Source organism: Homarus americanus, unplaced genomic scaffold (assembly GCF_018991925.1).
Source record: "Homarus americanus isolate GMGI-L3 unplaced genomic scaffold, GMGI_Hamer_2.0 scaffold22250, whole genome shotgun sequence".
NCBI lineage: Eukaryota > Metazoa > Arthropoda > Malacostraca > Decapoda > Nephropidae > Homarus > Homarus americanus.
The window spans coordinates 11,966,883-11,991,045 of record NW_024741189.1 but is presented as its reverse complement, the minus strand read 5'-3'; the positions used below and the strand labels follow the sequence as shown (position 1 = coordinate 11,991,045).

At 38.4% G+C, this 24,163-nt stretch overlaps 3 protein-coding genes across 7 annotated transcripts in view; all 3 read left to right on the top strand.

Annotated features, from left to right (window-relative positions):
- LOC121875703 (pyruvate dehydrogenase (acetyl-transferring) kinase, mitochondrial-like) overlaps positions 1-7,041 on the top strand; it is a 41,575-nt gene extending 34,534 nt beyond the window's left edge. For both annotated transcript variants that reach the window (XM_042380341.1, XM_042380340.1), the window contains one exon: positions 322-7,041. In XM_042380341.1, coding sequence (XP_042236275.1) covers positions 322-528 — 207 coding nt within the window. In that variant the 3' untranslated portion in view covers positions 529-7,041. The remainder of the gene's footprint in view (positions 1-321) is intronic.
- Positions 7,042-10,042: 3,001 nt separating this feature from the next.
- LOC121875693 lies at positions 10,043-13,290 on the top strand. Of its 2 annotated transcripts, XM_042380322.1 has the most exons (6): positions 10,096-10,964; positions 11,213-11,382; positions 11,693-11,879; positions 12,128-12,355; positions 12,443-12,577; positions 13,026-13,286. In XM_042380322.1, exons 1-6 carry the CDS (start codon positions 10,746-10,748, stop codon positions 13,092-13,094), a joined length of 1,008 nt encoding a protein of 335 aa, XP_042236256.1. In that variant the 5' UTR covers positions 10,096-10,745; the 3' UTR covers positions 13,095-13,286. The 2 variants fall into 2 exon arrangements, with proteins under 2 accessions (XP_042236257.1, XP_042236256.1); XM_042380323.1 differs by lacking the exon at positions 12,443-12,577 and having other exon boundaries at positions 10,043-10,964; positions 13,026-13,290.
- Positions 13,291-13,978: 688 nt separating this feature from the next.
- LOC121875612 lies at positions 13,979-23,125 on the top strand. 3 transcript variants are annotated; one of them, XM_042380200.1, is made up of 7 exons: positions 13,979-14,134; positions 16,805-16,946; positions 17,325-17,952; positions 18,147-18,401; positions 18,931-19,009; positions 19,344-19,677; positions 19,945-23,125. In XM_042380200.1, exons 2-7 carry the CDS (start codon positions 16,821-16,823, stop codon positions 20,068-20,070), a joined length of 1,548 nt encoding a protein of 515 aa, XP_042236134.1. In that variant the 5' UTR covers positions 13,979-14,134; positions 16,805-16,820; the 3' UTR covers positions 20,071-23,125. The 3 variants fall into 3 exon arrangements, with proteins under 3 accessions (XP_042236134.1, XP_042236132.1, XP_042236133.1); XM_042380198.1 differs by having other exon boundaries at positions 18,889-19,009; XM_042380199.1 differs by lacking the exon at positions 13,979-14,134 and adding an exon at positions 14,135-14,270 and having other exon boundaries at positions 18,889-19,009.
- Positions 23,126-24,163: the final 1,038 nt, after the last annotated feature.

Here is a 24,163-nt window from a genome sequence, read left to right as displayed (position 1 = left end):
TGAAAAATTATGCATGATTGAAGGAATGTGAGAGTCAAAGCTCCACCTGAAATTTTGTTTTGAGTTTTACTGAATATTCTTAAGTTTTGTGGTGGAAATGTTTCAAGAGTTAAATACTGTACATGCTGCCTTTAAACTTACTCTCAGGATGATACTGTATTTGAATTTGTTTGGAGAGCTCTTGGTAATTTAAATTTTGCTTTTGTTACAAAGATATTTTGGTAACTTTGCTAATAGTTTACTGTTGTAGTTACTGTACTTTACAGAGTTTTGGTAGTACTGTACAGGAGATATTTTCATATACATTGTTCCTCCTTATAGGCACTTTCAAGTGAAGCCAATGAATTGCTGCCAGTGTACAACAAGACTTGTCAGAGACAATACTCAACTCCCGTCCAGACACATGATTGGTCCTCACAGATGCACTCGGCCATGTTTATACGACCATTTTCTACTAACTCCAAACCTAAGGCTCAACAGGTAGGCAGCAATACCATTTTAAATAGGGATTGTACTGTCACACAGTAGAAATATTCCTCATATCAAAGGGGCAGGGCGAGGGTATAAGTTTTATGAATTACTTCTAAGTTCAAATATGTAAAAGGTCTCGCTTCTCCGAGTTAACTTGATAATGGAGAACTCTTGGGAATTTGACCCAGCATTGTAATAATACACTTGACATTGACAAGTCAATTGGAAGGTTAATGTGTTTTTCTTTTATTGCCTGTTCCTGGACGTTGCAGTATAGTTTTGTTTTACGTACCGTACAGATGTACAGTACTATTCATTTGGAACTGTTCCTGTAGAAGTATTTCAAGGCTTGCTTCAACTAGATTGGTACTCAATATTGTCATTGTTAAGTTCCACCTAGATCTATGGAATTGTTGCATAAAGTTTCCAGATACAGGTACTTTGAGGAGCAAAGGAAATCCAGTGTAGAAATTGAGGTTTCATTTTCAATGCATTTTTAAAAGACAAAAGCATTTATATAAATAAAATAATTATTATAAAGCTTGCAGTGCAGTATATCAGGAGGAATCTTATAAAATGCTGAATATGAGAACTGTTGTGTGGCATAAGTTTATATTTATTAATTATTCAGAGTTAAGAAGAAATTAATCTTCCCTGTAATGTATTGTACTATCAGTAAAGGCACATTGATAATTTATGAGAATGACGTCATCCTCTTGGTGCTGTGTGGTACCTCTGAACAGTACGGAGTCCACAAAGAAAATCTGTTCCTTGTATGGAATAGTTTTGTTTTTGAGATTACACAGTGTAACAATTTCACATAGTACTGTATGTAAAATAACTGAGAGAGTGTTTTACATAAATTTCAGGCATTTAAATGTAGATTTTGATTGATTTCAGTTGTTTGGTTTTGCATTTTGTAGTGGGTCAGTGAGTGGACTGCCAGTGATAGTGAACACTATGCCGTCTGTCAATGCTGTGGACAGTCATACAATTAAGCTTTTTATTTTAATTTCATTGTGTTTAATGGTGAATATTGAAAGTAGTAAAAATGCATTATTGATGAATGATCATAAACAAGGTCACTTTTGATGTATGAAACTTATTTTACTTTCAGACTAGAAGTTGTTTTTATTGTGTTGTTTTGACACTGCTTTCCACTGATTTGATTATCATTTAATATAAATTAGTTTCACATGTTAGTTATGGTTTAGTGTGTGTTCCTTGTTGACAATGCAATTACTGTACAGTATTGTATAAGGTTGAAAATTTAAAAGTAAATGAAGATAATTTCTGGGGATGAATTTGGAGGTGGACAATATTGCTCAGCCTAACCAAATTTTAGTACAGTACAATTTTCTTTAAAATGTTTGCTATACAGGTACTTCATTATTTGTAATACTGTATTGAGAACCAGTCCTGTTCATGAGATTATAAGCTGTTTGAACTTAATTATGATTACATTTTAATTTAAAGAAAATAAATCTTAGAAAAGAATAAAAAAAAGCAGAAAATGAAATATAATTTTCTTTTATATATCTCATCTCAGTGTAACCAAACAATGCAAAAAGTAAATTATTTGAGTATTTTAATATATGTGTACTGTATAATGTGATGATTACATTTTAATTTAATTATATGAAGCAGGTGTATTTTTAACCTGTTTATGAATTGTGAATGTTCCTCAAGATAACCTTTGTATATAGAGAAACCATTATATTTTTTAGTAAATCTTTAGGTTGGATCAGTTGGGTTATGTATGTAAATTGTGACCTATGTTATACTTGTACTGTACCCCACACTACTACACTCTTGGTAATAACAATTATTTAAGTACAGTATAATTTTATTTAAAGTATAGGTTTACAAAATACAATGACCCAAAGTATATGGTATGTTAATTGTTCTCTTTCCTTGAGATTGTAAACTTTGATTGGGTTTTTATCTCGTGTCGGACTCTGTAATAAGATACGACTGCAGTAGGTTACACAAGTATTTTATTTCTTAAAGGTCTGTGTATATTTTATGACTTGGGACCCATCTGTTGGGAATTTCTGTAACATTTCACGGAGTAAACCGCACGCATATTAACATTTTATTGGAATATTAAGTGAATAAGTTTTGTGGATTTTTTTTAATGAAATATGACAAAATATTCTACCTCTGAAATATTTATAATTACATGCTTGTGTTAAACTGAAAGTGATTGAATTTGACAAATATGAAGAGACAGTATTATTAATAAGAAACCTCAGTTACTGAGTTTGTGATGAGATATGAACAAGGTTTAGACGATGCTGGAAATTTTTATGATGAAACATTTCAAACTAAATGATAATATACTGTAAGTGTCAAATATCAGTGCTTTCTAGTTTATATCAGAAGTGTTAACTGTTTTCAGGGGAATCGTGCATTGGCTGATTGATTAGTAACTAAAATATACTATTGACAAATGATGCCTCTTGAGGAAATACCGTAATCTTTGAGTCAGTTTTTCTTACTGAATATTCTATCTGCCTTTTGGTTTTCATCTTAAGCTTAACAGTGATGCATAATAGGTCATAATATATCAGTCTTTGTACTTTGAATTACTTTAAAGACAATGAATAGGGCATCTTTAATATTTCAAAATATCAAATGTGCTTGTAGCCAACTTGTTCCCTCACCCAAACCATTAGTCTCTAGTAAAGCAGCTTTGCAGAGGATAAATTTAGAGAGTGCACATTGAACTGTCGGGTGCTGCAACACTCCTGTGGTTTTAATCACTTCTTGGTGCATCTTTGTATGGGGGTAAAATATATAAGGAGTGAGTTAGTTTTAAATGCTTTGGTGCTGTGACACTTGTACAGTAGAGTGTGTGTGTGTGTGTGTTTACCATTTCATATCTCATCACTTGTCTCTGTTGATGGGACTACTTGACGAAGCCAAATAGTATCTTCCACTTGTACTTTATGTACCTCAATGCACAATGACATTTAAGATTACTATTTTTGTATGGGCTACTCAATGAAATGAATAGTTTAGTAGCTACGATACACGATTGATAATGAAACATCATGACCACTTTGGGAATTTAAGAGTGACGAACTTTTATTTCTTCAGAGAAATAGTATTGTACAGTATAGCAATGTTCTGTAAAATTATGCTGAAATAACTTGTTTGGTGTTCCCTTGCAAATGATATCATATCAAGAAGGTTGTAAAATGACAAAACTGTACATTGTTGAAGTTAACTTTATGATAAATAGGATTGAGTACCTTGAAAAGATAAGGAAACCCACTCAAAAATTACTTTTAAGGAACAATATATGTTTTTAAAGGTGGATAAACAGTCATTCAATATAACATTATAAGGTTTACATCACAAACAAGTAAATTTTGCTCTTGAATACTGTACTCAAAGTTAGTATTTCCAATGGCAGGGTGTCAAGTGCACTGAGTGCCTGTAATACTATACGTACCTTGAAAATATGTACTGTATGATTCCACCCATGGTTTTAAAACAATGAAACATTTATATATTCTTAAAGGTAGGTTATTATGTAAATGAAAAATAAGTGGGTCCTGTAGGCATGATGGCTCATGGTTGATGGGCGAATTGTATACTGTACTTTTTTTAGATCAACTTTTGTGTTGAAATCTTGTGAACTGCATCATTACCAAACATTGCAAATAGCATAGAACTGTTATACAGAAGGTAGAAGCACACTATGTGATAAGAAAGTCCTAGCATTGTGTAACATATGACTGACACTGTTTCTCAGGCTGCACTCCTAAGATAGATACCAGAAGACATTTGAGACCTTGTCCGTGACAATTGCCCAAACACACTCGAGGTCTTCATATCTTCAAAATAAGGCTATACAATACATTAATTTGATGAATCTTTGAGTTGTTAACAGTTCAATATACAGTATTCTATTTCAGTTTCAGCTTAATTAATGATAGCTAATAATACATGTGAGTTTTTGCTTTGTATTGCATAATCCCATTAGTTGTTTATTCCTTTATATAAATGTTCCAAGTACAGTATCTAGCAATGAAGTGATGTTGATTAGCACTACAACTAGAGTTTCTTAGGTGTTATAACTAGAACAAGAAAATGTAGCCTGGGAACTGATTCTAAGATAACAATTGAGACTAATTTGATTAGTTTGTAGGTCCTCTAAATTTAAACCCAATTTTTTTTTGTACTTGACTTTCATTGCATGTTAGTGAAAGCAAGGGGCGATTAATAAGAAAGGCATCAGTTTTACTAGGAAATGGAGGGGGGTAGTGGATTCTTACATATCTAGCATGGTTCAAATGTGGAGTACAGTTCAAGATACCAGTGAAACATATACTGTTGTGTATACTGTATAGTTATCACTAGTAGCATTGTTAGGGTAAATAGGGGTGCAACTGATTCCTGTGTTACTTGCAATGCACTGGGTATGTGTGCTGCCCTTCTTAAAGGGATCAACTGTCTGCCAACTTGAAAGCAGATGAACTGTTAGTTGTAGGTAGCCTGTAAATAATAATGAGTACCGAGCAATGTAAAACACCACTACATTGATATCCAGTTATAACTTTTGCTTCATTGGTCATAAGAGCACCATTATACTGTAGTTTGTTTTTAACATCTTGAATAAATTTTTTGTCTTTTAGCTTTTCATGAAACTGTATAACCTGTTTGAAGTAGTACTGTTGTTAAATTGTAATATGACAGTCATTTTTAGTGTTGGTTAAACTAGATTTGACAAGTTTAGTACAGTTACTATATAGGTACATAAGTGTAACCCATTTAGTGTAGGGAGTACGATATGTGTTTTGTGTGCACCCATCAGTGTTGATTTGTGTACAAGTCACCTGTATATCAGTGTTCAACTATAAGTATGGGGGGATTACTATCATGTGGACTAATAGTGAAAAATTTAATGATGTATTACTGTGTAGGCACATGCATACAGTATTATTACATGTATGAACATACTTGTGATGGCAGTTTAGAGTTTATGTAGGTAAGTGGAGCCATAGGCGTGAATTGTGTAAAAGTGAGTAATGTACAATGGTGTAGAACCACAGATATGGATGTTTACAGCAATATCAGATTGGTATATAGCACATACTTTACCTGACAGGCAGGAAGTGTACAGACCCCTCATATGTAGATTGTTTACAGGAAAAAGATATTTTGTATTAACATATGTTGACTTCGACTAACAAAAGGTTGAATTTATAATTAAAATATGTCGCTAGTTTGCCATTTTTTTTATATCATTGATAATATGTCAATATCGATGACAGATGGACAATTTAAATTATTAATCAAACCTCTTGTTAGTATCAAAATATGTTAGTCAGTATACAATAATATATTTCCTTCGTGTAAACTCTACATATGAGGGGCCTCAGCACTTCCTGCCTATGGCTCTGCTTACAAACAAACTCTTAACCTGAAGTTTTTTTTTATTTCAAATGACATTAATAAAAATAATATTGTAATACAGTTTTCCTTTATTTTGCTAAAAAGTGGATATATCTTCATCAGATGGTCCTAGGAATAGACTCCTCAAAAAGGTGCCTGGTCCAAGTTTTCTCCACGTGAAAGGTGAAGTTTTCAGGGTTATGAGTCGGATAACCTGATACTTTACTAACCAAAACTGATTTACTTGGTGAGAAGAGTCATTTAAGTACAAGTTGGGCAGAAAATCAGGGTGCCCCCTCAATGATTGTGTACATGAGAGATTTTATTTAATGTTTTATAACATATTGATATGTAATTATATTGGCACATACTAAAAAAAAATTCAAATAATTATCCAAAATGTCTTTGTTGGCCATCATTTTTATGACAGGAATGTTACATTTCTTTGAACAAGAGACAAATATATTGGATTACATTAATCAAACATTTTGTTAGTCTTTGTCAATACTGTATAGTACAGTATTTAAATTTCATTATGCAACAAAAATCTTTGAGAGGGTACCCAGAATTTATGCCCAACTTTTACAACAAATAATTTGTGGATGTGCATGAAGCAGTATGACGAATGGGTATTTCTGATAAGCTGTTGAGCAGCATAAAACCTACACAGTGGTAGAAGTACAGCAGACATTTACATCATCTTGGCACTTCCCGTTATCACACCATTTCATCTTTATGAATCACTGCATATATTCACCCACTGTATACTCATGGGGCCATTTCTGAAAGGTACACAGTGTTTTTAATCATGCATTACTTATATACATACAAAAAGATGTGTGTCAAGACTGAATGTCACACTTAAATAAAAAATGTATTGGAAATGTATGTACTGGAACCCTGGACATTAAAAATTGAGTGTATCCAAAAGAAAAATATACAGTTCATGTATCCTACCTTTCGGAGCTTCAGTGATAATATTGTCTTAAAGAGATTATTTTTTTGTAATTTTGTATTGTAAGACAGGAAGTCAAATCTGCTTCACCATGCTAATATATCTGGCAGAGAGAGACATGTTACTCTTGCAATAATTATGCATCTAAATGCGAAATGTTTCGCACCATAATTGAAATTGCTGTTGCAAATACATACTCTTATGATCCACAAGTTGTTTATATTCTACCTTTTTTTTTTAAATCAAACTACTGTATGTGGAATAAAGTTCACTTTCTTAACAGCTGATGAGACTGAAAGGTAAATTTTGGAATTGTAGAGACAGTTAAAGCCTGCCACCAATCTAAGGAGACATGTATTTACGTACCTGTCAATTCTACAAGGTGCAGGTCAAGATAACTCCAATAAAACTAATGCTAAATACAGATTGTAAACACAATTCAGCTCTCACAAAGAGGAACTATCAAAAGAATAGCTTACTTAAAGCAAGGAAACAGCTGGATAAGGGCTTTTAACACAAGAAATCATATTAAACTTTTATGGACAGTAGTGATATCCCCATTACCTGGAATAATTGGTGAAGGGCTGTTCCAGGAATAAGAGATTTCTGGGTATGGGGACAAATTTTCTCTTCCCAGAAACATTGCTGTAGTAGTGATATCTCCGTTAGCCGTAACAATCGGTGCAGAGCACTCCCGGAATGAGAGATTTCTGGGTAACGAGACGACTCTTTCAAAGCTGGAAAAAATCCCCCATCCCTGGAATTTTCCGGGTAACAGAAAAATTTTCTCGGAAGTTCTAGAAATTGCCAATTACCCAGTACTTCATCTCTTGAGCCCAGAAAATATCCCTCATCCCCGGATTTTTCCGGGTAATGGAAAATTTTTCTTGGAATTTACAGATTATGTGCCTGATTTTCATCTCAAACCCTGAGAAAACTCCCCCCATCCCCAGAATTTAACGGTACCGGTAAAATTTTCTCTGAAAATGTGTCCCTCGGAAAATCCTTCCCAAAGCCGGAAAATTCCGGCGAACAGCTCTGTGATTGGTTGTGATGTCACTCGTTGGGGCGAACTTCCCAGCGGGAGGCAGCCAGCTGTAGTTGTGCAACCTTCTCGGCTGATCGGCTCGGTAAATAAATATTATTAGATAATTAATTGTGCTTTATTGTGCAACACAGTAATACTTTTTTTAATATACAGGTATAAATATTACTAAGCACATTAACTAATTCAATGGATATTAGCTGCCCATACAACAAATTTCATAGTATAAACATTCCAAACAATACACCTTTTCACATATCCGTTGAGACATTGTTACATAACTATTTGACAAATTTCATAACCGAATGACAGAACACATATCGAATGACAATCTAAACTAACTGTTGGTTCATGCTAACGGAAGTGATTGACATAAGTTATGAAGTTGACAGACGTGAACAATAAACCGACAGTCTACATATAGTTTGAGAATGTAACAATTGGAGGACATACCACCAACAGTTATTTTAGATTGCCATTCGATATGTGTTCTGTCATTCAGTTATGAAATTTGTCAAATAGTTATGTAACAATGTCTCAACGGATATGTGAAAAGGTGTATTTATATTATTTTGGTTTTGGTCATCTGGGGAACCTTAAGATTCTAACTATGGGATTAAGTACTCTAAACAATAAGACACATTACCTCTACAGGATTTCTGTCGCAAAATTTTTTTCGATCGCACAAGAAAATACAGATCATAGGTTAGGTTAGGTTAGCTTAACATACATCGGTAATTGGGGGGTAATAACTCAAAACTAGTGATTTCTGATAGTAATGAAGGTCAAATTCATTCATAACACATCACAAACCATCAGAAAAAACATAGTCTGCATGTCTAAGTACAGGGATGACCAAATCTTAAAATTTACCCAATATACCCTATCTCGAATCTAAACATCAAAACACTTATGGTAGTTATAGTAAAATTTTACCCATTAATTAATATAAATGATAATATATCCCAGTGAATCATCAAAACAATAACAGCACTATGTTGGCGTGTTTACCTAGCATCAGGCATTATCACAACAAAATCCAGACAATGACTTCACTTCTAAATTTACTCGTATCTCCATCTACTACGGATATACTCAGTAAATGCACTGAAAAAAAAAACTTGAAACTTACCTGAACGTGGCATTTGGGGTCTGAAGAGGCCATCCTTTTTACTACCTCCGACTGCAGCGATGAGTTTGAACTAGTGACGTCATTGAATATGGCGGTCCTGTTATCTCGACTATTATAGCAGGACTTTAAACTTTTATTACAAATTATATGTACTGTATCACTCTACGAACGTGGCAGAGTGTATTTCTTGTGTTTGCCCAGAACCGTCAACTCGTCCATTACTCAAATATGATTACAACTTTAATATCATTACTCATAAAATACTTTAAATAAGGGTGAACAAGTTGATTACAGTTCTGTAAGTACAAAAATTAAGACATAAACGAGCTTGAAATTCGTCGTATTTCATGTCAAAATATGCAAACACCTAGCGGCTTTTTGCGTTATTCTTATTTATTGTTGACTAATTGATTTTTTTTTCCTTTTTTGTCTTTCCATAATTTTCTATATACATTCTTCACTATTTCTTTCCGTATTGTGTCCAAATAACAGTTCTCCTAATTTTATTGTTTTCTGAAGACTGTGTTGTACAGCAGTTATTCCCAAGACGTGGTACAATGTCGTATTTTTTAATAATAGTCCGGAAAAGCTAACGCGTTAGCTATTCCGTTCATCTTAAAACGCCTTACAATAAACGCCTTTGGTATCTACAGTATATTAGTTGGTCTCCTCAATGACGAAATGGCGTCACTGTCGCCAATGTGACGTAGGTGTATCGTCTGCAGTGTTTCCTTCTTTGTATGTTTCTAACTGCCAGTTAACTAATGACCTATATTGTAGTTGCCTTTGACAGGCTACTATTTTAATAGTGATATAAACAACGTCACGGTATTTACAAAGTGATGACAGAGTTGGCACTAACACCACTTTTTCGCATCTTATATTGTGCTCACTAGTTTATTGATGACCAACGTAAAAAAAAATACAGTACACCACAGTTTCAAAACTACACACCTACCAATGTATTGCTGGAAATATACGACTAGGTTTTAAGATTAGGTTCCTACAGTAGAAAAAGTTTGACAAGGAACCGTCAGTGCGAGAAGGTATCACCCGTCCAGGAAAACCATGAACAAATCTCAAGACCGCTGGAGGCTGGTGATGGACACGTTGGGTAGACGAGCAGATGCAGAGCTATACCCGTGTCGTGGTGTGTGGAGAGGCCCTCTTGGTGTGGTGCTAGTGATCCAACCATCACATTTTAGTCTTAATTGAGAAATGTGTTTATTGTGAGGGCAAAAAACTGTATTGTGGATACTATATTTATATAGTGGTAAATTGTGTCTGTGGTGTTAATCACGTTTACAGTAGTGCCCTTTGACGATAGAAACAGCTAACGAGTCGATCAGTGGCGAAGAGGATAAAAAGTAAAAAGGATGCTATGTGAATTCACTTAAACGTCTTTAGTATATTATTTTATCGTATGTTCAAGACGTTATTTTTTTCAATAACTAGTCCCCAGACGGTTTATTTTCACAGGTATATCAACAAATGTAAATCGCTCGATACGTTAATTAAAGGGACGTGTCCCTTCATTATGGGTCTGGATAGGTGATGCCTAGACTTGTATTGTCGTCACAAGCTACAGGTTCTTAAATATTAATTAAAACGATGGCCTTCCATTATTACTTTATGATAAGAGTATGAAAGAAGACTGCCTTCATTCAAAATATAAAGTTTAAAATATCAACACGATCAGCTGATACACTACAGTTCTAGAGTGACATTGCATTATCATGAAAATGATACACTGTCGGGTACGCCACCGGCCCAGGACCTCGACCATAAGTGTGGTGATGTGTTTAGTGATGTGGGCGGTACTGGGGCTGGTACAGGAGCAGCAGAAGGCGGTGATGTCACAGGAAAGTTACCTGCAAGTTGCGTGGCATAACTCTATGGACACTAAGCTCCCCCTCCCGGAGACTAATCCCGAGGTCATCCACCCTGACATACAGGTAAGATCACCACCGGCTGTTTTGCTGTTATAAAACACCATGACGATGACAACACCTCAGTTTTGTGGCTGGAAATGACCTAAATACATCACACTGAAAAATTAAAATTTGAAGCAAAATAACCTAGTTGCAACTCCTCAACTTCTCAGTTCTTAACAGTAACATTTCTACAGCACTCTTCCCTCATGTGTTTTTTCTTGTTGTTTCCCCCTCTGTGTCTCTGTCTCCCAACACTTCTCATGTTACAGGACGACACGGAGTATCCGGAATGGAGTCCCAGGCGACTCCAGCAGCTGCTGGAGTCGCCCACCACCTTCTGCAGACGGTTAACCAATCTTGGGGGAAAAATCCGGTGTAAAGACTGCCACACCTGTGTCATCGACGGCAACAAGTACATCTGCTTCGACCCTGACGTGAGGTGAGGAGTGACCAGGGGACTACGCGATGCCCTCGTGCTGCAGCTGAGCAATGGCCACTAGTGAAGTACATTTTGTTTTGTTTACCAAGGCCCTGTGCGGTTCAGACGTATCGTGTCATAAAAATAAGCGACGTAAAGAAGCATTTATTACCCTAGGCCAAGAATATGGAAAATTTATTTTTACCCTAAACATTTGAGTAAACAACGGCGTATCCTAGCTTACAGTTTAGTTAGGTTAAGTTCAGTGCATATAAATAATGACACTCCTTAGCCTCTCACAATCACCTTTGACATTCCCGAGTTTCTCCAGACCAGTGCCAGGGAACTGTTTGGTGTACTCCTTCGGCGTAGGGAATGAGATGTCATTTGACTCAGCCATGCTCCACCTCAACTGCTCCATCTTCGCCTTCGACATGACTCTCATGAACTCCAGCAACTCAATGATTGCCGAAGGCCTTCATTTCCTTGATCTCGGTATCGCCAGCATTAACTCTGACGTTAGTAATTCATCAAATTTATATTAAATATCTCATTCTACTATGTATATATTAATTCACCTGTAGTGAATTATCTTGCACTGTCTCGGCACACAGGAAACCTTCATTCTCGTCTATATACATGCTGGACTTTGTAACTGCATAGTTTATAGACATGCTTATCCAATTGTAAACCCGTATAACAACTTTACTGAATAGATATCCTTATTCTTCTTATTATTATTATTAATGACTCCTTGGCATAACAGGACACCGTGAACATGACTGCAGCAGGCGGCGATAAAACACAGTGGGAATCAAGAAACGCTCACTTCAGGACGCTGGAGGTCATCAGGGACATTCTGGGCCACAAAAACCGACCCATAGACATCCTGAAGCTAGACATCGAGAATATGGAGTGGAAGGTGTTGGGGGACATACTCAGTACCCCAGAGAAGTCACGGGTCATACAGGACGTGAGACAAATTGCCCTCGAGGTGAGTATTAGATTAGGTTAGGTTAGGTCTTCTTCGATGCTTGAGGGGTAATGGATCCTCACATACAATATATGATTCCCTGATCAGATCCACCTAGACGGGTTAAGGAACTCAACAGCGTGGGAACGTGTGGTGGCTGCCAGGGAGATGGAGGATGTTCTGGAGCGCCTTCACTCACACGGCTTCCATCTGGTTCACACAGAGCTTAATACTGCCCATCAGGTACTGTTTTAACACATCATAGACTGTATCAACACACTATGGACTGTATCAACACACTATGGACTGTGTCAACACACCATAGACTGTATCAACACACTATTGACTGTATCAACGCACTACAGACTGTATCAACACACCATAGACTGTATCAACACACCATAGACTGTATCAACACACTATGGACTGTATCAACACACTATGGACTGTATCAACGCCCAAGCGGCTAACGAGCCGATCAGTGGTGAAGAGGACAAAAGAAAAAAAAGACTGTTCCAACACACTATCGACTGTATCAACACACCATAGACTATAATTATCAACACAAGAGACACTGTACCAACACACCATACAGTAATATAAACTAAACTACCAGTATTTGTGAATAATTTGTGGATACCTTTACTGAAAAACTTATGAAGTGTAAAAGACAAGTGTTTTGACCCTGCAGGTGTACGCAGAGGTGCGAGGACAAGTGTTGCCGCTTTACCGGGAGTCCCTCTTCATTCGTCGACCATGACTCCCTAGCAAATACTCCTGCTGCTGTGCCCGTCTCCTTGTCGACTGTAACTACTACCAATACCGCTCACCGCCTCCCGCCTCTACCGTGTACATAACTGATAATGCATTTTACAAAAAGTGAATTTTGTTTCTTTATCAATAAAATGCTATAATATAAGTTGGGTGAACAAGGAATGAATGTGAATTGGGATTTTTTTTTTCCTATAATTGTCGAGTTAAGCATAACATCTCGAAAGGGAAAATTCAATGTCATATCACTTATTATATTTAAGGACAGAAAAGACATATAGAGGGAAGTAATGAGAGAAAGGAGAGCTTAAGGTAGTACAGTACTCTGATTTTACGCCTGTCCAGTTTTATACATCACTCCTCTATTTACTCTTATTGTTGGTATCATACCTTCTATACACTGATCATAATACAGGTATCTATTGCACCCAAAAGTCTTTATTATTTCTTATATCATGATACGAGTCTGAAAACTTGTGTCATCATCTTAGACAGATGGCGATTTAAATTACGTCAGAGCTTCATTAATGGGCGTTTGTAAGGTTGTGATGCATATATTAGTTTATAATTATTAAGGGAGTGAAATAATGCAATGGATAGAAAGAAATAAGAGTACGGAAGGAGGGATGAATCAGATAAGATCCTTGGAATAACGCTAAACTTCTTGTACGCTCAGCCAAGTTAAGCAACATTGGGTCTGGTTAGTACTTGGATGAGTGACCGCCTGGCACAAAGAACAGCAGATGCTGCTGGCATAAGGACTCTACTGGAACCTCTGATGTCTCATGGCTTTATCAGCGGTCTTTTGGTCATTTTAAATGAACAGTTAGAAAGAGGCGCGCCAGAAGTAGTTGTGGTGTCGGCCGCGTAGGGGCGGTCAGGTTGCGCAGATCAATAGCTTACTAGACAAGGTTGGGAAGGAGAACACCGATAGAGCGATATTTCCAGTATTTTGTGGATTTGGAACGGTGTTTTATGTCGATATTGTTAATTCCTTAGGATCTACCCATTTTTAAGGAAAATACTAAGGTAAGTATCCATACGTTAGTGAGATAAAAGGTGCCACTTTGATCGTCTGGATTTGTGATGTCAGAATTTTTGGAAAATATTTGTCCAGCAATTTTGATGTGTAGTACTACAACCACCGTGCACTGGAGACCTTGAGGTAAGTTAAATGAAATGCTGCTACTTACAAAAGGTTACCTGTTTTTTCTTGACATGTAATACTACCAAGATTAGTAATATTTTCAAAGGACGAAAAACCAGACAATGTAAAAGGGTTATTACGAGTAACAAGGTATTTTGTACACCGTTCTGGAGTATATCAGTACGAGAATATTTTATCAAGGATATAAACCTGTGAGTTAACTTGCAGCATCTGAGTATATAAATAATTTAGATTCAATTTACATACAAATGTTTCTCTTCGTGGACTACCCCCTCACGCATGCAAAGACAGTGACATATCTAGAATGCTGTGGGGCGTTTACTGTCCTGGAATAAGCTTAACGCCGTTGATACAAAAAATAATAATCGTAATTGCGATATCGAGAAGACTAGACATGTATGACAAAAATTTTCATTGGTTTGTGGATATCAGCGTGAACAATTTCTGTCATCTTGGAGGTGTCGAGGCTGGTGGTGGCCACCCATGGGATTTATCAATAGTGTAATGAGATCTGGAGAGACATTGAGTGCGTCTTCCCATGAACAGAAATCACCCCTACTGATACTGTCTATCGATTAAGAAATTAATTAATATGCTCCTCATGAACAGTGACAAGTTTGCCTCTGGATGCTTGAGAGAAAATAAATTATTAAAAATATGGATAATTAATTCCCGAGAAAGATGCACTTGTCTGGTATTGGACGTCTGGGGGATAATGTGCTGTCCTGTATGTGTAAAAATATTGACGTTATTACATTGCAAGGAGGGGGGGGGGGGTAGATGGACCACACAACATAACAATAGGATTCGAGTCAACAAAATGTATTAATCTAGGAATAAAAGGACAGTGAAAAGACTTTAGGGGTTATCAAAAGAACTGTGCACAAAAGTTGACGAAATGAAAGAGAGCTGAAGTCATTCAGATGAATCAATAATGACGAACGAGAAATGTTAGGTATTCTGATTCACTTTGTGCCATTCACTAGAAGTTAAATGGTCATTTAAGTCTTTATATTGTCCTTATTTTGTTATTTTTCCATTATATGAAACTTGGAGCATAAGTGACATCCCATTTTAATCGGGAATTGCACCTGAGTGGGAGGCAAGTAGGTACTTAGAGGAAGTTCAACAAGTTTTTGAATGATACAATTTCGTACATGGTGTTAATACAAAATATACGTATAACTTTTCTTGAATAGGAGTTAGTCTGAGTAAATATGACATTAATGAAATATAAACATCCAATTCAGAATTCATTCGAAGCTACAGTATTTCCGACAAGGAGAAACTTTTAGTGTGTGTGTGTGTGATGTTACATAATTCATCAGCATCGCGTAAGATTTTTAGACAAAGATGATGAAACAAGCCTGGTCAGATCAACTGGTGTTTGATGCTGTACTTCACCCCCCCGCCCCGTGTGTACAGCCAAACTAGGTCATGATATGATGAGTTGATGTGTTTACTACCACAAAATTATTGATTAGGTCGGGGGGCGGCGGCACTACAAGTATGTGGAATTTATTGTTTCAGGGGGCTGTATGGATTTTGCATTTATTAATATTTTACAATGTAGCATTTCTCTTTTATATATATATACCAGACATCAACAAATAAAAATACGCTCAAGAACATGATGGAATTTCCAGAGTGGACAAAGGGTTTAATTCTCATGTTTATAATTCTTGCGTTTCCATCGTGGATGCATTTTTTTAAGTAAAAGTGTTTACAGTTTACGTTATCTTATTAATTATTGTTGGCAAATCAAGCAAACTTTAAAAAAATCAAATACATTATCAACCAATTTGATGCAACACGAAGTAATTGTTTCTACTGTCAAAACAAAGTACTATACTCTATTACCACGGTATACAAGTTGTTTAACCCTAACAAAACGAGTGAGTGTATGTGTGTGTATATGTGCGTTCTTGCGTGTTAATGTATGATTGATTAACCAATTCCGGCGGTAAGAATCAACCGTCATAAGCGAGGTATGAGAAAATTTGCAGACACAACACATTCACCTTCGTTACCTCGACCTCAAATTTTTTCCGTTTTCGAGTAAGACTAACCCACGCATACATACATACAAACACCTAAAAACAATACTCCCTCGCCTAGGTTAAACACTTTCAGTCAGATCAAGATAGACAAGTGCGTAATTCACAGTCTTGTTGTATATGTCGGTTTTTTTTATAATTACTGAAAGTGGCTTAACGTTAGGGAGGTTATTTTACATCTTTCTGACTGTACTTATAAAAGCCCAAGTAACTGATGTTGGTTTTATGATGTAATTCAAATGTGGAAACGTTTTGTGTGTGTGTGTGTGTGTGTGTGGTGTCGTAGAATCGCGTCCCAGTATGATTTATGATTGTATTTGTGCATTTATACGTTATTGTATGTATGTGTGTATACTGAACCTACGCACGTGTTTTCATGTGTAAATACGCGCGTGTGTGTGTGTGTGAGTAAAGACTTGTTTATTGTGTGCGTGTGTATTTGTAAGAGGATAAACAGTCAATGTTCTGTTACAGGAGCTGCGGTTGGAGGATGTGGGCGTGGTGTGTGTGGGCGTGGTGCGTGGCGGGCGTGGTGACGTGGGCCGCCGCCACGCCTACCTGGCAGTCGTGTAAGGCTGAGTGTGACAACCATTTCACCAAGAACGACCTCCTGCAGGTGGGTGATCCTCCCCAGCAGCAGTTCCTCGACGGTGTTGGACGCTTTGTTTGGGTCCCACTCACACACTCACTCACTCACCCACACACTATCTCACTCACACATCCACACACACACACTCACTCACTCACTCACACACCCACACACACACTCACTCACTCACCCATGGAGGTATCCCTTTATACCTCCATGCACTCACTCACTCACTCACACACTCACGCACTTAACTCATACTGTAACTGAAACAGCATACACTTGTAACTAAACCACTCACACTTACTCATTTATTTACCATAACACAGAGCAGTACATTAAGAGTGTTTACATAATCCAACAGATGAGGTTTGGTGGAGGAATAAGATTCATGTTGTTTTACAGTCCGCGTTATCCCGGATGTGTGAACGCGGGTGTGACCTGTATACCGTGGCACTCATCTCTACGCCCCAGAGAACCCGGGTACTACATCTGGGTCCCGTCATCCTGCCCGCTAAGAACCCACAACCACCCCGCACCCCGCCCCATGACCTAGTGGTGAGGGTTGAGAAAAAGAACCCGGCAGAGCAGCAGCAGGTGGGGAAGCATCACCATCATCACACTCCACGGGTGCTGCCACTTGCTCAGACAAGGTCTCCTCATCACAAGACCCGCCAGACTACCACTCAGCCCGCAGACCATCCAGTCCAGGACCACCCGGCCCAGGCAGACCATCAAGCCACCACCACCCATCCAGGCCAGGGTCAGGCCACCCAAGCTGCCCACCAGGCCACCACCACTCATACACCTAATGCCCGCCCACCCACTACCACCTCTACAGCCCAGGCGGCCTCCGCAGGTAAACTAGAGAGCCATGAAACCAACGCCATCATCATCATGGGGAAGGACAACCTGCACCAGAATACTAACCATGCCGAGGGACACAAACAGTTGAGTCCTGGGGAGTTCCAGGACGCGAGGGTCAGGGAGGACACAGAGCGCATGCAGCAGGCCAAGGACTCCTGCAGGCATGGTGAGTCACTCAGGGTCTGGAGGTACAGATAATGTTGTACTGTTTTTAGTTGAATAATAGTCATGTTATAATAAGTAATAATCACTAACGGAAATAAAGAGCAACAGAGACCGGCAGGACATTGTCGAGTCTCGGCTCAATGTGTAAGGTAAGGTGAGTAGTTGAGGCGGCGGCCTAACTTTGTTGTGTTACAGCCTGCGTGACGGCTTACCACCTGACGGAGGAGCAGAAGGCCTGTGTGGTGGGTTGCCACTACCAGGCCATCACCACTGCCACCCTGCCATCACGGGTCAGGATGCCAGACGCTGGCAGGAACCCATTGGCCATGTTCCAACACGTCATGTTTAGTTTAGCGGGCCACATGGGCCGGTTGGTTCGAGTCACTTGGGCATGGACCACCGGTGGCCAAGGAGACGCCCCCCAACAGGAGAGGCACGAGAAGATACAAGGTGGGTGTCTTGGCCTTCATAAATGTAGCAATTATTCAGGCCAGACGCTGACCAAAGTTTATTCAACATAATTCCCATTTGTCTTATCTCTTATAACACAGTGAAACGTTATCCCTACTGTCTCCATTATATAAAGTACAATGGTATATTTCTATGCCAGTGTTTGACATACATACTGTGCTAATATAACGTTGCCCATTAATGAATATACTGTATGTATATGAATATTATATTTGTTTGACGTAGATGTTGATACTGAATAATGTTATTGCTGTGTGTGTTATTGTTGTATCATTGTTACTATATATATATATATATATATATATATATATATATATATATATATATATATATATATATATATATATATATATATATATATATATATATATTTCTTTAGATGATATATATATATACCAAGTACGCCTCTGTGACTGACCTTGGTGTTGTCTTATGTAACACTGTATCATATCCGTGTGGTTGATAGAAGCTGCCCCTCATATAACGTTGCCAAATGGCGTCTCATCAGTACACAGCAGCGAGCACAAGTTCCGGGGTGGACGCGTGTATTATTCCGAACTCCTGGGACACTACACCATCGGCAACAAGTAAGTTCCATAACTAATTTAACAAGAAAATTATTATTGACAGGTGAAGAAAAAAATAATGATTTTCTGTTGCATCAAACAATAAATACAAAAAGTCACTGGTATTTAAATTGTCAATAGGGCGTTCGGAGGCACTTTAAACCACCAGTAAATCACCTAGGATTTGTAATAGTTGGTATGGAAACCAAAGTGGGCGAGGTTTAGTCGAGAGGGTAAATTATACTCTGTGAAAAGCCTGAGAGAGAGAGAGAGAGAGAGAGAGAGAGAGAGAGAGAGAGAGAACAATTGACAGGATCACAGGATAAAAACTTTTCATGTGTATATGTTTTACCAGCGATGACGTCCCACTACCTGATCCTAACATCGTCCATCACCACGACCACGAATGTCGCCACCGCCACGCACAGCAACCACAGCAAACCCAACAACAGCATCCTCAGCACAACCAACAACAACAACAACAACAACAGAACCAGAACCAACAACAACAACAACAACAACAACAGCAGCAGCAGCAGCAACTTGATCTACTAGAATGTATCTCACGGAAATCTGGTCTGCCAAGGTGGTTCATTGCTGTCACCATCTTCACCTCAGCGTTGGTGATCCTGTGGTTGTGTTTCACCCTCACAGCCCCACCAGATGACATCAAGGTCGTCAAGACTAAGGTGAGTTACGTGTGTGTGTGTGCGTGTGTGTGTGTGTGTGTGTGTGTGTGTGTGTGTGTTTGTGTGTGTGTGTGTGCGTGTGTGTGTGTATGTTCGATATATTGCAATTATTCCTGACTTTAATGTGTAATTTGAGTGGATATATTAAATGGTATTCATCGTAGCTATATACGTCAGGTTTCCATGCAACACAGTGTTTCCTCGACCTAACCTAACCTAACCTGCTGGTGATGAGTGTTGGAGTAATAGAGTTGTGGTAATCCTCAGCCTCCAGAGCTAGAGATGGAGGAGGACGAGGAGGACTATGATGACGATGACCTCCCGTGTTCAGAGAAGAAGAAGCTCCTGGCTCAGGCCGATGACGTTATCAAGATCAGGATTGAGAACGTGTAGGAGTTTTCTACCCAAGATGCTCATCCTGCGTCCTTCACCATCTCCTCCAGGTGCAGAAGGAACCTACAGGCAGTACTAAATCTACATACTGTAATTTAGTGCGCGAGTGTGTGCTGTCATGAGCTAATATAACAATGTATGTTTTTGAGGACAGACAGACAGACCGACAAAAATAATTATACCCGGAAATTAAAAATGGCCGTGTATACTTTGGTGATGAAAATGGGATAAAATTTTAGAAAACTTTCGTAAAAAAAAATTATGATGGAATCTTTCTAGCCATAGTTACAATAGAGAGCATTCATAAACACTTTCTTTAAGAGCCACTCGATGGCTCATGTATTTCTGGCTCTTCAAGTCAACACGCCTCATATTAATACTAGATGTATCATTCAAAAGGAAAATATTGCTTTGATTATTAAACATGAGAAATGAGATTTATATAAAGTTACCAGCATTCAACTCAACCCGGAGAAAACACCATTTTTAATCAATTATTGTGAGTCATAGAGCCATTACAGTGAACTTAATTACGAAGGAATAAGTCATCATGACATACATAAAGTATTCCATGGTATTACTTATTTGTGGAAGACTGTTGTTAATTATTATTATTATACACAGGGGTGACGAGAGACAGTCTATGTTTGGTTTGGTTTACCATCCTGCACCAGCTGTGTGTGTGTGTGTGTGTGTGTGTGTGTGTGTGTGTGTGTGTGTGTCGCCCAAGAGAATCAACTCGACTTAAAGAAGGTTTGTGGGTTTATTAGTCATATGTTATGCGATTCCATCCTGTATGTGGCGTGGTTGATCATTGTCCTTGTGGTGTGGTGACATGGCTAACTGGACACTGTGGTAACATGTCCAGATGCACACTGTGGAAACGTGGCCAGGTGAACACTGTGGAAACGTGGCCAGGAGAACACTGTGGTAACATGGCCAGGTGAACACTGTGGTAACATGGCCAGGTGAACACTGTGGTAACATGGCCAGGTGAACACTGTGGTAACATGGTCAGGTGAACACTGTGGTAACATGGCCAGGTGAACACTGTGGTAACATGGCCAGGTGAACACAGGCGAGGTAAGAAGGGAACCACGACCACAAGACAAGGGTGTGTCAACCAGGCTCTGTGTATAGCTCTAATATTTACTGTGCAAATTTGCTCACTTTAGATTTTCATGGCAGCATAATGTTGGTTGTTTATTAACTTGAAAATACTGGAAAAAAGTCCGTTACTTATTCCTAATTATGCATGAAATGTTTTCGACTCGTGTTTATGAATGTTAGTTTTTGTTTACAGGCGTGAGTGTCCGGGATTGTTCTGGAATTCGCTGACCTCCAATGGCATGTGGAAGACTTAACCTAACTTTTGTCTGTCACTCCCTTGTGCCGCGCCAACAGCTTATAGCGTCATTCCATTAATGTGTTGTTTCATTTTTGTTGATGAGCCAATACTTGTTCTACTCTTTTATATATATTTTCATGTTATACGTACGTAACATTTCGAGGCAGGGTTTTAAATGTACAGTGTGTGTGTGTGTGTGTGTTCTTATGATAAATAATACATTAATATGTCTACAATTGCTGGGGGTAAGTGGTAGGAATGGTGGTGGTGGTGAGGGACAACTTGCCGATCCTGCATCGCCTCATCGCCGGCTTACTCAATGTCCCCCACCCAGCTAGCCATCAACATAAGCTGAGCCAGTAAAAGAAGAATAATCCTTGTGGGCCATCACTCAGACAAGTGGTTGGGAGATGATTCAGTCACTCCCCACCACAACACAGGGAGATCAATAGTGATCATGGTGGTGGTGCTGTTACCAAACTCAGTGAGCGACGGTCACACATTCTTTTGGCAGCGTAAGAAATCAATGTACAATTCCCCCATTCTTTCACTTCACAGGGCAATATATATTGTAAAACTGGGAATATGGATGTTCCGACGCAAAGTTGCCTCTTGTGGCAAATTGTCGCAGGATTCTTAGTCAAGTAATAATGCTGGTATTTTACTCGTTGGCATCCCCGTACAAAAGTCCCCTGCTTTCCAGTCTGTCTGTAGACTGTAGATAAAGCTGTACTGATTTATACCGTGTTATAATTATAAGACTAATCTTCCAGGTTATCACTAATTTATTATGATTTCCAGAAAATTTACATTAGATCAAGTTTAGCTGTCCAGCTTACTAAGAACCATTTCTTGACTTCCGATTAATGTGATAAAATTATGATTTGAGTATAAAGTCTTGTAACGTTGAGTAATAAGTGTAACTGATCGTTTCCATAACTTTCAAAGTTACCAACTATAAACTTAGGATATTCTGAATGTTTTTGCACCTCCCCGCGGGCAGCTGAACGGGACTTTTTTTGCGTGTGTTAATACATTTGGAGACGAGAAAAATTTACAAAGCGCATAACGTCTTCCCGGCGCGGAGTCTTGGAGGCCAATCGACCACATCAAAAATTTTATACCACGATGGAGAAAACAAAGTCTATTAAAGAAATATGATGACGTTTGTTAATGAATATTTAATGTCACACTGTTCTCCACGACTCTGTTGCCGGACAAATTTTGTAATGTATCGAAAGACAACGCACAATACTACTATAAACATTAGCCAAGCGAGTCAAGTTAAATTTTTCCTGTCTCAGATAATGGCTTTAATAACTACGAAGCCAGTGTCTACATTATCGGTGTGTGGGTCCCCGTCTGATGTGCATTATCTATATCTGGTGAGAAAGGTCATTATATAGAATTATCCCAGCATTAACCAGTTAATTTGTTTCTTATATCAGATAATTATAGACTTATTAATGAGCATGTTCAACACTTATAGTCATGTATACAGTAGAGAGGGTAGGGACTGACTGACGTGGTGAAAAGTTTTATGATAAAAGAGTTCAGCTGCCTTAATCTGATTGCACAATGGGTGTTCTGTTGTCTAGAGTTAATCGCTATACAGGCTACTCCTTAAAAAATAGATTTAACTATGTGAAACAGTCATGCATACGGTAGCTTATATATATGTTTGGTTGAATAAACACAAATATTAAAGCCTGTGCGTTTCACTATGACTATCCTTAACAACATTGTCATTGTCGTCATAGCATTTATCATACTAGGCCAGTGCTTCTTACACTGGTGAATTGTTCCCCCTTGGGTGAATGAAACCAGAGGGGTGAATGAAATAGTAAGGGTGAATGAATTAATCTTGATTGAATGATCAAGATTTGTATGATTAAAGGGCTTCCAATTAAGTGCCAGCCAATGTCACAAAATTATAAATAAGAAAGTTTATGCTTATATTATGACAGAAAATGGGCTTGCTTTATACTGAAGTAAAAAAGTAAAAGTGGTAATAGTTAAAATTTGGGGAAATGTACAGTTACGGAAGATAAGTCGGGGGTGAATGAAATTTTGTTATACTGACCTAAGGGTGAATGGTATTAATAAAGTTTAAGAAGCACTGTAGGCTACCAGACGATGCATTATCTTGTAGTGGATTTCTCCCCTACAAACGCTGCTTGTCGCTGCGTAGCCAACCCCACGAATTCCCCAGTGTATGCCTCGTGGTCTGGATCAACCAGCGCCGCCCACGGAGCGGGGGTCAACTACTAAGCCTACCCCCCGCTATTTAAGACCTGACCTCGTGATGATCTCTCTTTCTACCTACACCAACCAGCCAGCAACACCTCCACCTCCTCCGCCTGCCTGGCGGTCCTCGCTCCCGCCGGCGAGCATGGAGACCCACAAGCTGTCCTCCTCTGAGCACCCTCACCAACCAGCTCTCTCTACATCACGCTTGTAATCATGCTGCCTTCCCAGCACCAAGCTGCATTGTACATCCAATACAACATGTATACAGAGAGCACATTGTGAGTTTCCTTTCTCCATCCCATCCTGAGTGCAAACAAACAACCTGTTCCCCAATCTCTCCTCCGAGTTTCTGTGCTACTGATCTACTCCGTATAAATATATGAGAGAGGTTATGATAATAGATTAATATATATTCCAGAGATTGCCGGCACAAATATATAGTTAATGGGCCGTATAGTAGGTCCGTTGTAATACCTTCTTAAGATCTAAGTTAAA

What these genes read in the sequence shown, in the direction of transcription:
- LOC121875693 (XM_042380322.1), top strand. Translation starts at nt 10,746, where the DNA reads ATGAAAATGATACACTGTCGGGTACGCCACCGGCCCAGGACCTCGACC. An exon ending in TCATCCACCCTGACATACAG is followed by an intron (nt 10,965 to 11,212) that starts GTAAGATCACCA and finishes CTCATGTTACAG; the next exon opens with GACGACACGGAGTATCCGGA. An exon ending in TCGCCAGCATTAACTCTGAC is followed by an intron (nt 11,880 to 12,127) that starts GTTAGTAATTCA and finishes TTGGCATAACAG; the next exon opens with GACACCGTGAACATGACTGC.
- LOC121875612 (XM_042380198.1), top strand. Translation starts at nt 16,821, where the DNA reads ATGTGGGCGTGGTGTGTGTGGGCGTGGTGCGTGGCGGGCGTGGTGACG. An exon ending in GAGGCACGAGAAGATACAAG is followed by an intron (nt 18,402 to 18,888) that starts GTGGGTGTCTTG and finishes TGTGGTTGATAG; the next exon opens with AAGCTGCCCCTCATATAACG. An exon ending in CACTACACCATCGGCAACAA is followed by an intron (nt 19,010 to 19,343) that starts GTAAGTTCCATA and finishes ATGTTTTACCAG; the next exon opens with CGATGACGTCCCACTACCTG.